Source organism: Rana temporaria, chromosome 5 (genome assembly GCF_905171775.1).
Source record: "Rana temporaria chromosome 5, aRanTem1.1, whole genome shotgun sequence".
NCBI lineage: Eukaryota > Metazoa > Chordata > Amphibia > Anura > Ranidae > Rana > Rana temporaria.
Window position 1 is genome coordinate 135,336,112 of NC_053493.1, and position 14,778 is coordinate 135,350,889.

At 39.7% G+C, this 14,778-nt stretch overlaps 1 protein-coding gene across 1 annotated transcript in view; it reads right to left on the minus strand.

Moving 5' to 3' along the window:
- CNTNAP2 (contactin associated protein 2) overlaps positions 1 to 14,778 on the minus strand; it is a 2,128,298-nt gene that overhangs the window by 983,142 nt on the left and 1,130,378 nt on the right. Inside the window, exon 9 of the mRNA XM_040353157.1 lies at positions 12,866 to 13,015. Within this exon, the coding sequence (XP_040209091.1) occupies positions 12,866 to 13,015 (150 nt within the window). The remainder of the gene's footprint in view (positions 1 to 12,865; positions 13,016 to 14,778) is intronic.

Below are 14,778 nucleotides of genomic sequence, written 5' to 3' on the forward strand. Positions count from 1 at the left end.
GTTGCCTATCAGTGCGCATCAGTGCCACCTATGAGTGCCCATCTGTGCTGCATATCAGTGACACCTATGAGTGCCTATCAGTGTCCATCAGTGCCCATTAGTGCCGGACATCAGTGGCGCACATCAGTGCCCATCAGTGCCACCTCATTGGTGCCACCCCATCAGTGCTAATTAGTCCTGCCTTATCAGTGCCTGTCAGTGCATTAATGCTGTAGTGGACACACTTGGGGATTACAAAAAATCTGGGGGAGAAGGTGAACATAAGATTTTACACAGTAGGGATCTTAATTGCAAAGGCAGGATGGAAGAAGACCTGTAGAATTGGGAAGAAAGATCATACTAGGACGTTGCACTCGGGAGGGAGAATAGGGCATATCACATAAAGATTGGAGGAGGAGAATTCTTTGCGATGAATCACAAATGACAGAATGCCAGACTGACTAGATCAAGAGCATTGAAGAGCATGGGTATAAGAATGCAATATGTGGGACCAGATTGTGTACTGAAGGTGAGGGAGAAAAAAAACACAGGAGAGAAGAAGCAATGCAAACACAGAAAAGGGGTCCATGAAAAACATGAGAGAGATAGAGCAGGACAAGTGGGACATGGAGAAAAAATAAAGACACCAGGGAGCAAATGGCATTGAAAGGAGAGGTACTCTGTAAGGGTATACTGTAAAGTAGTATTTTCTATTTCTATATATGATAAAGTCATTCCTGGCAGACTTTTTTCTTTGTTAGGTACCTTCCAACTTCTCTAGATGAATGCTAAAATGAATGTTAGAATTGGAACACAAAAATTATAGCTTTTGCATTTAGATGAATGTACCTGCAGAGTGTGTAAAGAGATGAAATATTCTGTGACTGTCACCAAGTCTGTTCTTGCTCAGTGTCCTGAGGAGAAACCCGACAAGCACTTGTTTAAGGCTTGAAAAGTGAATTAATGATTTAACATGCCTTAAAACTCTGCACATTGTTGCTTTTTTTTGTGTCCCTTAATAATACTTGGCTGGAGTCCCTGCAATGCGTGAATGCCAATTCTTTATAAAAATATCTTTACCTTTTACAGCACACCTCTTAGATTTTTCAAACTTAGACTTATGGCAACTTTAAATAGAACCATTTGGGTCAAAAACTTTGACGATAAGATATTTCCTGTATAATAATATGTAAATATTATAATAAATAAATAAAGACGTTTGAAATAATACAGGAATTTGTATACTGAATGTTGTTGTAATATATGTTGTAATATATGTTGTAATATGTTGGCCGATTTATGTGGGATGTTATATATATATATATATATATATATGATGTATTATTATATTGCAAGTCCAAAATTGACCAGGCCAGATTTCAGTCCAGGATTTTACATATCAAACCTGTAATTACATGTTACACATCAAAAGAGGCTTGTCGATTTTCAGTGTGCAGGGGTCCAGGATGGGTCTATTTTACACATCAAACCAATCAAACCATTACTCAGGCCACATGTAATCTAATTACATATTAGAGGAAGCTTATTAGTATGCAAGAATGCAAGATTAGGAATAGGTGATGATTGAAGCCGTCTCCGGCTGGGGTCATTATCTGTCACTCTGAAAGACAGGATGTACATCAAAGACGGCCAATCAAATTGCTCAACTATTCAGTGGATAGGGTATATAATCCTGGAAGTCAGTCTTGTCACTCAGAATATTCTTTGAATATTCTCTGTATGAACATGGCACAGGTCTAGAAGTGATGAGAATATTCTCTGTGTATTGTATGAACATGGCACAAGTCTTGGAAAAGATGGGATTCTGAATTACTCTGTTGGATTTGTATCGTCTGTGGAATTTAGACCTTATTCTGTATTGGAAGTCAAATAAATGCACTCTCTGGAGAGCCTGTGTGTTGCTGCGGGACAATATAATTTATAGTCATCATACTAACACCTAAATATCAATTATCTAACTGGACTACACTATACATTTATATCACTACAAATGTAATAACCAATACCATTTATGAGACTACAATAATTTTGATCCTTAAAAGCTAAACTCTAAGCAGATGCAAAAGGCACAAACCAATGCAGCTCTTTAATCATACATCATCCGCGATTATCATCAATATTACATCATTAGATACATTTTTTTTACAAGCAGTGTAAGTACCTGATGTCTATGTGATATAAGTACAGCATCGTGCAATCTCCTGTACAGCAGGGCTCAAAAAGGGGGAGGGAAGAGCAGCAAAATGACCCAATCAGGTGTGCTGCAGTGCATGGATCATGCTGATAGAAGGACAGACCAAAATAATAGAGAGATGAATTTATTAGTATGAATTATTTCCTATTAGGTGCTTGTGCATCTAATAGAACCTGCATTTCTAATGCACCCTCCTTGTCCTCTCCTAGTCTTCTGAGAGCAAGGAGTATGATGCATGCACACAATAACATCACTGATTTCCACAAACTTATTCTACCCCCGCATGCCTTCTCAAGAGTTGTGTCAGCAGTACCACAATAGAGACCATTTATACAAACGGATTATTGCCTACTTACACTGGGTATCAATGGTCTCCAAAGAGGCAGTAATGGTGCTTGAGAATATCTAGGTACAGGTTTACACTTTGGAGATAGTTTTTTTTTCCTTTCCCTTCTTTTAGTGAGTTTAGAACATTGTGTGTTATTGTGATATGGAGGAAATACAAGTAATACAAAGGACAGCCATATCACATCGTATTTTACTTACACTTCAAATACATGAAAAGTACAATCAGATACACGAGTACAATGTGTTATAAACCATAACATAATGAAGTGGTTTATAGCACATTGAACTTTTGGAGTAAATGTAAAGGTCGATGAGAGCCTACTAAGGGAAGTTAGATATTTTAGGAGCACTACTCTATTTTTGGATTCATTTACCTGTTTGTGTATTGTGGTGATTTCACAGAAGTGCTTTGAGCTGCTTTTTGTGCCTCTCGTACACACGGCCGGACTTTCTGAGAAAAAAAGTCTGACTGGCTTTTTTTCTCGGAAAGTCCGGCCGTGTGTAGATTCCATCTGACTTTTTTTTTAGGAAGCTCGACGGACCTTAGATAGAGAACCTGTTCTCTTTCTTTCTGTCAGACTTCTGACGGACTCACAGTGGACTTTTGCACAGTCAAAAATCTGACCGTGTGTACAAGGCATTAGAGAACCACTTATATTATTTTAGTATAGCAGTTGGCGAGGTAGTGTGGGGGTACTTTTTTATTTATACAAGTAATATAAGGGGTTTTGTGAAAAAGTGGTGTAACATGTGGAGGATAATAGCACTATAGGTTGATTTACAGTGACACATCAGTCTGGTTTCCAGTGGTAATCCTGGAAGGAAATTTACCATTAATGAGCTGCACATGTGCACTGTCATAGTTTAGTGCACTTATTTGGACACTAAGGCCCGGATTCACAAAGACTTACGCCAACGTATCTAATGATACGCCGCGTAAGTCCACGGATGCGCCGTCATATCTATGCGCCCAGGGGCGGACTGACAACTCATGGGGCCCCTGGGCAATAGAAGATTATGGGGCCCCCGAGCTTACAGATGGCCACCAAGCGAGGAGGCAGTGCAGAGGCGGGGCAGCTAAAATCTCACATCAAATTTTCACATCAAAAGCATGTCGGTTTCGGACATATCAGGGACAGATGTAAAAAAAACACAGATTTTTACATACTGTCCCTGGTTTTAATGAGCCTGGCAACCCTGATGGGGCCCCCTAGTGGCATGGGGCCCTCGGGCAGTGCCTGAGTTCCTCAATGGTCAGTCCGCCCCTGTATGCGCCTAATTCACAGTACAAGATACGCCTGAATTGTGGCTTCCTACGACCGATGTAAGTCTACTACTTCGTCGTATCTTGGGTGCATATTTATGCTGGCCGCTAGGGGCGCTTCCATTGATTTATGCGTTGAATATGTAAATGAGCGAGATACACTGATTCACGAACATACTTGCGCCCGTCGCAGTAAGCTATGCCGTTTACGTAAGGCGTACGACCGGCGTAAAGATAGACCACCAAATAGCTGGTCTAAGTCATGTTAGGGTATGGACGTCGGAACTGCCGTCGGATTTTATGTCGTTTATGTAAGTCATACGCGAATGGGGCTGGACGTAGGTTACGTTCACGTCGTATGAATTGAGCCGGTGTATCTTAGGGAGTAAATTCGACGTGATTCCGAGCATGCGCGCGTATGCACCGTTCGTTCGGTGCTTCATTTACATGGGGTCACGATTCATTTTAATACAACACGCCCACTACCTGCCTACGCTGAATTTGAATGCTATGCCACCGTAACTTAGGGAGCAAGTGCTTTGTGAATACTGATATTGCCTCTCTATGTTACGTCAGCGTAGCGCATATGAGCTGCGCTACGCCCGCTCACATATACGCCGCTCTACCTGAATCCGGCTAAGAGTGGATAACTTTGGACACTACTGACTGTTATTGGTTACAATTTGCCCAGCTATTGATTATGCATTTTTCACTTTATTTGTTTTAATTGATTATTGTGGATTATCTTTATCTGCCTTACAATTTGTATGTAATTATTGTTTTGGGAGTTGTAACACTATTTATTAGGATATTGTTAATAATGAAGTAAATGTGTTTTGCACAATTCTTTAGGCACTAAAATAATTTACATTAGACATTAAATAGAATTCACATTTGGGGGTACTCCAGTGATGAGTAAGCCCGTCTGTGTCAAACATGTTCACTGATCACCTTTTTTGGATTGATGTTTGTCATGTTCGCTCGATTTTATGGACTTTCAATAAATTCTTTTGATTTTACTTCCGGATCCGCTGCCATTCTTCTTTGTTTCCACTAAATAGAATTTGTTTGCATATATTTTTTTTAAGTGTAGCATTATGTCTTAAAAGTTTTATTGTACACTATCATTTTTGATATAACATACCAGCTTAGGTAGAATGTGAGGTGTGCTCAGCTCAAATTATCTGGTATATAAAACTAGATATATTCTGATTTATACAATGTGACAAGCATTCCTATGACCCGTCTAAACTAGTTTGCTATGCATTTAAAGTGGTTTTAAAGCCAAAAGTGTTTTACCTTAATGCATTCTCCTCTCTTCCTCTTCACACAGGGACTTTGGCAGCAGCAGAAGCTACGGGCTCTTGCTGCTGTTGATCAAATACTGTAAGGAGAAAGCAGGGGGCAAGACCAATTCAGGCTGTGTGTGTCTATGAAGTGTAGTTCCATAGACACATACAGCTTGGGAGAGATCATGCATGTGTGCCCCCATAGCCAGTGGCTATAAACAGGAGGTGTCAGGATTGCCTGTGGGGGACCAAAAGACTGCACCCAGGAGTTCTTTAATTAAGGTGCTATTCTTTGGAATCTCTATACCTACCCTAAAACCCGTAGTCATCCTACTCAGTATATAAGTGTCACATCGTTCACAGAGCCCTCTGAACATACCCTCCCACTGCAGTTTCAGATTCTATGGTATTTCCCTGTAAGTAAAACATGATCCTGGTGCCCCATGAATCCTGGCTTTGTGCTGGAGCACACAGGAACACTCATTCCACCATTCAGATGAGGCAGAAGGAAACATCAGTGGAGTGGGACACAGACTCTTACAAAATAGTAGTGACCACCATTGTTCCCCATTTTCCCCAATAATAAACATTGTTTGATGTTGTTCACTAATGACCACTAGTGTACTACTACAGTTCCTACTGACCACACATGTACACCATCAGCCCCCCCCCACTCACCACCATTTTTTCTACATAAGCCACCACTGATAACTACAACACCCATCCAGCTCCAACTGACCACCATTGTACCTTTCTGCCCCACTGTTCTCTAGTTTACATTTCCAGCCTCCACTGACCACCATGGCATCCCCTTCATCTCTTGATGATCTTCAATGTTACCCCTCCAGCCCTTAATGACAACAATGTTCCCCCCATCACCAATGTATATTTTTTATTTTTCCCCTAATAACCCCCTCTGACTACCAACTTCAGGGAATGTTCTCCTATAGGCATTTGTTTTCTCCTAAGAATGATGTTTTCTTCCCAGGGGCCACTGACCCCAGGGCATTTGTTTCTTCACTTATCACTGACACCAGGTATTTGTATGTCTCAAGTTGTTTTGTGAGGTCTCAAAGCAGCACTTCAGTACACAGTAATTGTCCTCATCCTCCCTTAAACTGGCCATAGATGGATCAAAATTCACTGGCCGAATTTTGTATGGGCAGGCTGGTTCTACAAAAGACTATCTCTCAATTAACTTCTGTACATTCAGCATGATGGAAAACATTCACTCTATCAGTGTGTGCCACCAGCTATAGCCAGCGGTACTAATGATCGTATTCTATACATTGATCTCTTGGTGCTTATCTTGTCAGACAAAAATAAGTAATGTGTATGCAACTACAGCATCACTTGGAAGTTGCATTGGAAAACTGTTTTAGTTATGTGCTGAACTATAGAGTTGGGACAAACACCCTCCAGTTCGGTTCTCGCCAGAACTCTTGAATATCGCAAAAATTCAAACCCGAACCGCAAACTCGATTAAAGTCTATGGGATCCAAACTTGAAAAACAAGTTCCCATTTTGAATGCTTATGAGTTATTTGACATAAAAAAGGGTATGGGGGCCTGGGTACTGCCCTGGGGGACATGTTTCAATGCAAACAGTTATTTGAAAAATACATTCCTTACAGGAATAGTGATTTTAATGATGCTTAAAGTGAAACAATAAAAATAAATACTTCCTTTAAATATAGTGCATGGGGGTCACCTTAGTCTGTCTGTAAAGTGTTGTATATGTACCATGTATAGAACCTGCTGCAGTAAAACTGATCAAATACCGCCGCAATTTCGGCACTATACCGCCACCGCACCTCCCGCTTGTGTGAAAGGGGCCTAACAGGGGCACAGACAAAAATAAAAACTTGGCAAGTGTTCTAATCCTTTTCCACTCTATACAAATCTAAAATAAATGTTTTTCCTTTAGTTATACTTTATAAATAAGGCCCATCTCCATACTTGCTTCATCATTGTTCCAGCATCTTTTTGTCTTGCATGTGTTTGCAGTGTTTTCATTTACCACAGTTTACAGGGGAAGATGGATTTTTTTCCCAACCGCAGTACCACACTGTGGTACAGGTACAAAACAGCCATGACATTTAGAAACCATTGGAAAGATCATATCTTGATTAACCTCTTGTTCTAAAACTGATTAATAATTATCTGTGAATCCCTGGTTTTGCAAGAGTATGAGCCCAGTCTACCATCCAGATGCTCAATTATTCAACCCCAAGTGTCCTTAATGAAAGAGAGTTAGCTAGATTGTTGGCACCATCATTAAATGCTCAATATTATCTGCTTTGAGTGTGAACATAAAAACACTTCTAAGCCACCTTCCCCAATACTACTGATCTGATTGTTACCACCACAAAGCAGCCATACCTGCTGCAGGCTTAACAGATAGACAGATACAAATATTAATACTTTTTTTAGCATTGCCTTTTATTCTTGTAGCAGCTGCTACTCCTACACCGCAGACCAAATAAAAAAGAAAACATTTACCGAAACTTGGCAAAGAACATAATGATTTAGCAATGTTGTGACAAAACATATTTTTTCTGTAACACTTTCATTCATTCACTTTGTGTTCAAGTCATATTGGGAAAGATGTGTAGAAAAACCTGATACAAAATGTTGTGCCTGTTTTTATGTAAAAATAAATAAATAAAAGATAGAATTGGAGTAGAAAATGTTGTCATTTATTAAGATGATGAAATATCTGGTGGTAGTAAGCCATGTTCAACTGAACTTGTTGTGTAACTATGAAGACATTTCTTAGTTAACAAGCCACTTCTTCAGTTCATGAAGATACCCCATCATTTATATTCACAGTTTAGGACACACTAATCTCCTTGGAATATGTAAAGGTTATTGTCCAAGAACAAGATGAGAGGTGTGAAAGTTGTGGTGCTTGCCTGTCTATACAAATCCCGATTGTTAGCATCAGGAAGCCTGCAAAGGTGTTATTCTTTCAATGAAGTAGCAAAGCAGGTAAAACATTGGTGAACTGGATTTTAAGAAGTCCTTTCAGCTCTAATTACAAGCTGTTGAACACACAAAATATATAAGGTAACAGTTACCAGTTACTGCTGACTGACCTAACTTGAGATGGAAAATAACCTACTATTTGGTCCAGTACTTGACATCCTCACAAATGATAGATCTGTTTATAATACTACAACTACATCTGATGCCTCGTACACACGTACGGGATTTCCGACGGGAAAAGTTCCCATTGGAAATCCCGAGGGGAAAGCCGAGAAGCTGCTTGGTTCAGTCTTTCCCCTACACACGGTCGGTTTTTCTGACAGGAAAACTGCGATGGAGCTTTGGCCAGGAATCCCAGCCGTGTGTATGCTCCATCGCAGTTTTTCCCATAGGAAAACTGCCAAAAAACACCGGGCAAAAGTCCGCCGGATTTCCCGGTGGGAAAAAAGAGAAAGAGAAAAAGAGAACAACCTCGTACACACAATCAGTTTTCCCGATGGGAATCCCGGCTGCGTGTATGCTCCTCGCAGTTTTTCTGATGGGAAAACTGCCGGACAAAAAAAGAGAACCAGTTTTCTTTTTTCCCGGTGGGAAATCTGGCAGTTTTTGGCAGCTTTTCTGGTGGGAAAACCGGCCGTGTGTAGGGGAAAGACTGAACCGGGCAGGTTCTCGGCTTTCCCCTTGGGATTTCCGATGGAAACTTTTCCCGTCTGAAATCCTGTACTTGTGTATGAGACAAACTGATTCTCTTTTTTTGTCCGGCGTTTTTTGGCCAGTTTTCCCTTTGGAAAAACTGCGAGGAGCATACACACAGCCTGGATTCCCAGCCAAAAGCTCTCCTCACAGTTTTCCAGTCGGGAAAACTGATCATGTGTACGAGGCTTTACAGCGTATAAAGCATAAAACATCTTAGACAGAACAGTCCAGGTGAATCAGTTTCCCCCACTAGAATAAAAAAGATAATTTTCTGCATTTGTGGATGAGGTTGCTGCATTTCCTAATTATAATGTTTTTATGCTAGCTGACTATTTAGGATATAAGTATGCTTTATTGCTTTGATATGTAATAGTTTTATATATATATATATATATATATATATATACATATATATATATATATATATATATATATGTTGAAAGTTATTTAATGCACTATAGCTACATGCAATATCAGACAACAGCTATTAAAAATTCAATTTTCTTTTGTGAATATTTCACAAGGTGATGAAGAACAAAAGCAAAGACTTTCTTTTAAGCTACTAATTTCTTTCATCTCCTGTCACAACACTGTTCAGATCTGAGTTGTTATACTTGGATTATGATTATGTAAACTTGGATTGATAGTCTGCAGGGCTACCGATGTTAATAAAGAATAAATAAAGCTTTATAGGAATAAAAAATTTGCTTCTGTGCATGAGTTGACTTGTTTATCCAACCATAATATGATTGGCGCAGGATGCGCCTTTCAGTCCATTTACTCGTCACTGCATCTAATAAGTATTACAGGCAGAATACGGAAATCGAATGTCATTTGTAGTCTTTCCAAAATTATTTAGCATTAAGTATTGCAAACGTGCTCTCTCTTTCTTAGCTATGGCCTCAAAAAATATTTCTATAAAGTATAATGTTTTTGATCTTATTTTTATTCAAAACTCCTATTTTGTGTCTTTACATTTTTTTAACAGTTTATCTAAAAATATTTCACAAAAAAAACCTTCTGAAGCTGAACTCTGGGCACCCTAAAACATTGATAGCTGTGTAACATAACAGGATTGGTATGTGTTTTGTGAAATAGCTGCAGCATTACTGGGATGCAATGTCAGCTTTCCATGCCTAATGGTCTATTTGCTCCCAATATCCATGCTCACTGACCAATCCTTCCCAATGGACTCACCATACCGTAATATCTAAAAGATGAGACTCTAAAAGGTACCAGTAATTGAAATAGCATTAACAATAAAAAATATTTAAAACATTTACACAATTTTTATAATTCCTGTTCACTTTAAAATATTAATACAATCACATTTCAGAAGACTGCATGCTATTAGAGTTATTTTTTCATTCATTATACACAGATATCACTAAATAAACCTCCAACTCTCTGGAAACCTCCTGTTCAGCACAGAGGGGCAAGTTATAGTAAATGTAATACCAATGCACAATCTGTTTGCAGGATAAAGGCACAGAATCAGATTCTCCTATCTCGTCCCGAATAGCACTCTTGAAGACATACACCATTGCACTTGGCCCCTTTAGAGGAGCTATAAAGATGGTGGATACCTTATGGAATACTCTCATTTTAAACAATGGCTTGATTCACTTGAACAGTTTAATTCCAATTCTACACAGAGCAGCACAGGTGAACCACTTTCGACAGATGATGGGTACACACACACATATGTTACCCAAGCACACACCATATCAGTTATTATAAATCATCCAAACTCGGATACAGGATATGGTCACACTACATCTATTGATGCATCTAACTCTAGGGCATAATCTCACCAATGCCATTCACTGACTGACAATTCACACCATGTTTTAGTCTCCAGTAAGAAAAAGGAGGGAAGTATGGATGCTTATGTAATCTTGAAACAAGTACCACACAATAAATAATAAAAGCTATAACAAAAAAGGAGAATTTTGGAAAAAACCCTAGGAGAATTTTTTTTTGAATGGATAAGTGTTGAACCCTCGGCCGGGTGTTTACTGATATTCCAGTGAGTTCACGTGTTTGTAAGTAGAAGTAACATACAAGCAACCTTTGCCACAGAAGTGAAAAAATGAAAGTAATGAAAATAAATAAATATGTGTACGTCCTTTCAGGTGTATGGCCCTCGGCCGGGTGTTTTAGTGAAACATAAGTGTTGTATAGAAATGAAAAAAATGAAAACACCCTCTGTCTAGGTGTAGAGCAAAAAGTTCAAAAATAGAAAACCCAAAAACAAGATTATATATATGAAAAAGTGCTGCCGGGTGTTGAACCCTCGGCCGGATGAAAAGAAAAAAAATACACAGTGTAAACCAATATAAGTAAAATGAATCCTATATGAAATGATAATGTCCAAAAAGCAAAAAACACAATCACAGTCCAGTCCAGTGATTCTAGTTGGATGATTTTCAACCAAAATTGTGAAAAATATAAAATAAAATTAAAATAGAAAAGTGACTTTTGTGTTTTAGAAGAATTCCACGTTGCTGGGGAAGCCCTTCCAATCCTGCTCTATGCGTAAAAATACTCACATGGTATGTGAACAAGATAGGCAAAAAGTTAAATCGATGGCGCAGAACAAAGAAAGTTTTCAGCCGAAAAAAACGGATGACGTCTGAATGACGAAATGCGTAGGGCCAAGTCAGAGGCACGTTAGTGCAACACTTCCGGTTTTTCGGCTGCAAACTTTGTTTGTTCAGCGCCATCGATTTATCTTTTTACCTATTTTGTTCACATACCATGTGAGTAATTTTAACCACTTAAGGACCCCTTCACGGTCCGAAGCTCCGCGGGACTCGCAGACCCGATTGCCGCTGGAGTCTCACGATCGGTCACGGAGCTGAAGAACGGGGAGAGCTGTGTGTAAACACAGCTTCCCCGTTCTTCACTGTGGCGCTGTCATCAATCGTGTGTTCCCTTTTATAGGGAAACACAATCGATGACGTCACACCTACAGCCACACCCCCTACAGTCAGAAACACAAATGAGGTCACACAAAACCCCTTCAATGCCCCCTTGTGGTTAACGCCAAAACTGCAATTGTAATTTTCACAGTAAACAATGCATTTTTAATGCATTTTTTGCTGTGAAAATTACAATGGTCTCAAAAATGTGTCAAAATTGTCCGAAGTGTCCGCCATAATGTCGCAGTGACGAAAAAAATCGCTGATTGCCGCCATTAGTAGTAAAACAAAAATAATAAAAATGCAATAAAACTATCCCCTTTTTTGTAAACGCTATAAAATTTGTGCAAACCAATCGATAAACGCTTATTGGGATTTTTTTTACCAAAAATAGGTAGAAGAATACGTATCGGCTTAAACTGAGGGAAAAAAATAATATTTTATATATATTTGGGGGATATTTATTATAGAAAAAAGTAAAAAATATTGAATTTTTTTCAAAATTGACGCTCTATTTTTGTTTATAGCGCAAAAAATAAAAACCGCAGAGGTGAGCCTATGTATTTGGGTTCCTAAGCCAAATCTCTCCAGTGCAGCCCATAGGTAGTTCCATTTGATGCTGTCAAAATTCTTGGTGGAATCACCCTTACCATCACAAGGAATATGCATGTTCAGATACAAGTGTCAAATATTGATAGGTGTGGATTTTGGTATAAATGCAGACTGGTCTGGACAAAAAAAATGGTTAGAATTTTCAGGAGCCAAGAAAGAAACAGGTCTGCAGAAGCCTGGATAAGCAGGATCCCTATGCACCTTGGAGATAATCCCCTTTTGCACAGAGGGAGTAAACTCCAACATGATGGGGGCATCCAGAGAGTTTTGTTCTGATCTACACTAGAAAGCACTCTTTCTAGGTCTAGAAAACGTTCACCTGACTGTCCCCATGTACAAAAGTGATATCAAACTATAAATAGGAACATTCATTTTTAAATTATGAATATCAATAAGAATGTTTGCACTGAAATGCTCTTTTTTACGTGTTTACCTAAAAAGCATGTTGAAATCATTATGCTTTTCCTTTAAGATAACCACATACCTGAGACACATTGTACTTGCACTCAGCCAGGCAAACACATAAAGTAAAATGATAATCACTATCTCACCTCCAAAAAAATATTGACTTCCAGTGCGGAACTGAAGAGGACTATTTGTTTTTACAGATGATGCTTCATCCCCATCGATAGTTAACATGGCAGAGTTCTCCTCGGCTGTAAATCTTACTTCATGCCACTGCCCATCATTAAGGCCAGAACCTGCAAATAAGAAATAAATCATATTGGTTGAAATTCATAAAATTTTTATATACTGTCTGTGGAGACTAATGCACAGAATAAGTGTTACACCCAGCAGCTAAAATAGTCTGGAACTGAAGTGTCAGAGATGGATGGAAACTGCTGGCATACAAAGTCATTCATTTTTAAAGGGTCGGTCCATTCAAAAAGAATAACTGCTATAAGAATGCTATCTTATGCTGTGTGATTAGAGATGTTTTTTTATAAATGACAGTGTCTGAATGATTAGAGAAAGTATAGCAAATTATTTGTGTCATCAATGTCCTACTGCCTGAAGAGTTTACTTCCTGTTCTGTAGGTACAACAACCCCTCTTAGGCCGCGTACACACATTTGTTCCAAACCGATGAGAATGGTCCGACGGGCCATTTTCATCGGTTCACTGCTGAAGTGGCCTGATGGTCTGATGTGCGTACACACCATTGTTCCAAAAACCGATCGGGTCAGAACGCGGTGACGTAAAACACACAACGTGCTGAAAAAAACGAAGTTCAATGCTTCCAAGCATGCGTCGACTTGATTCTGAGCATGCGTGGATTTTGAACTGATGCTTTCTGTACTAACCATCAGTTTGGACCGATCGGGCATCGGTCCATCGGTTCGATTTTAAAGCATGTTTTACAATTTTGGACCGAAGGACAACGGACCGATGGGCCTTACACACGGTCGGTTTGGACCGATGAAACTGAACCTCGGTCCATTCTCATCGGTTTTGTCCGACCGTGTGTACGCGGCCTTAGACAACAGTCACTGGAACAAAATTCGGCATTGGAAGTATTCCTGCTCTGGTGACAACTGTAGATTTTGGATTATCCCTCATTTTAGTCCCAGTAACAGTCAGCACTAGAGAAGATAGAGGGGGGCAGATTCAGATAGAGATACGACGGCGTATCTCCTGATACGCCGTCGTATCTCTGAGTTCCGTCGGTCGTATCTATGCGCCTGATTCATAGAATCAGGTTCCGCATAGATATCCCTAAGATCTGACAGGTGTAAGTGACTTACACCGTCGGATCTTAGGCTGCAATTCCAGGCCGGCCGCCAGGTGGCGTTTCGTTTTTTTTCCGAATATGCAAATGAGGATTTCCGCCGATTCAGAAACGAACGACCGCCCGGCGCATTTTTTTTTACGTAGTTTGCGTTCGGCTTTTTCCGGCGTATAGTTACCCCTGCTATGTGAGGGGTATCCTATGTTAAGTATGGCCCTTCTTTCCCGCACCGAGTTTTGACATTTTTACGTCATTTGCGTAAGTCGTTCGCGAATACGGATGGACGTAATTTACATTCACGTCGAAACCAATGACGTCCTAGCAAAGTCATTTAGAGCAATGCACGCTGGGAAATTTTACGGACGGCGCATGCGCAGTTCGTTTGGCGTGGGGACGCGCCTGATTTAAAGGTTACACGCCCCCTTGCCGCAGAATTTGAATTCCGCCAGGGGATTTACGATACACCGCCGCAACTTTAGAGGCAAGTGCTTTCTGAATAAAGCACTTGCCTCAAAAACTTGTGGCGGCGTAACGTAAATCAGATAGGTTTCGCGGATCTAAAGATCCGCTGACCTATCTGAATCTGGCCCAGGGTGTGAATTTCTCCAGTGGGGACACATACAGCAATAAAATCTAAAACAGCTTCTAACCCCTCTATTAAAAAAAAAAAAGCATGCAAATATTATTAACTTATTAGATAACCTCCCAGTTCATTTTCCTTTATTTCTATTTCATA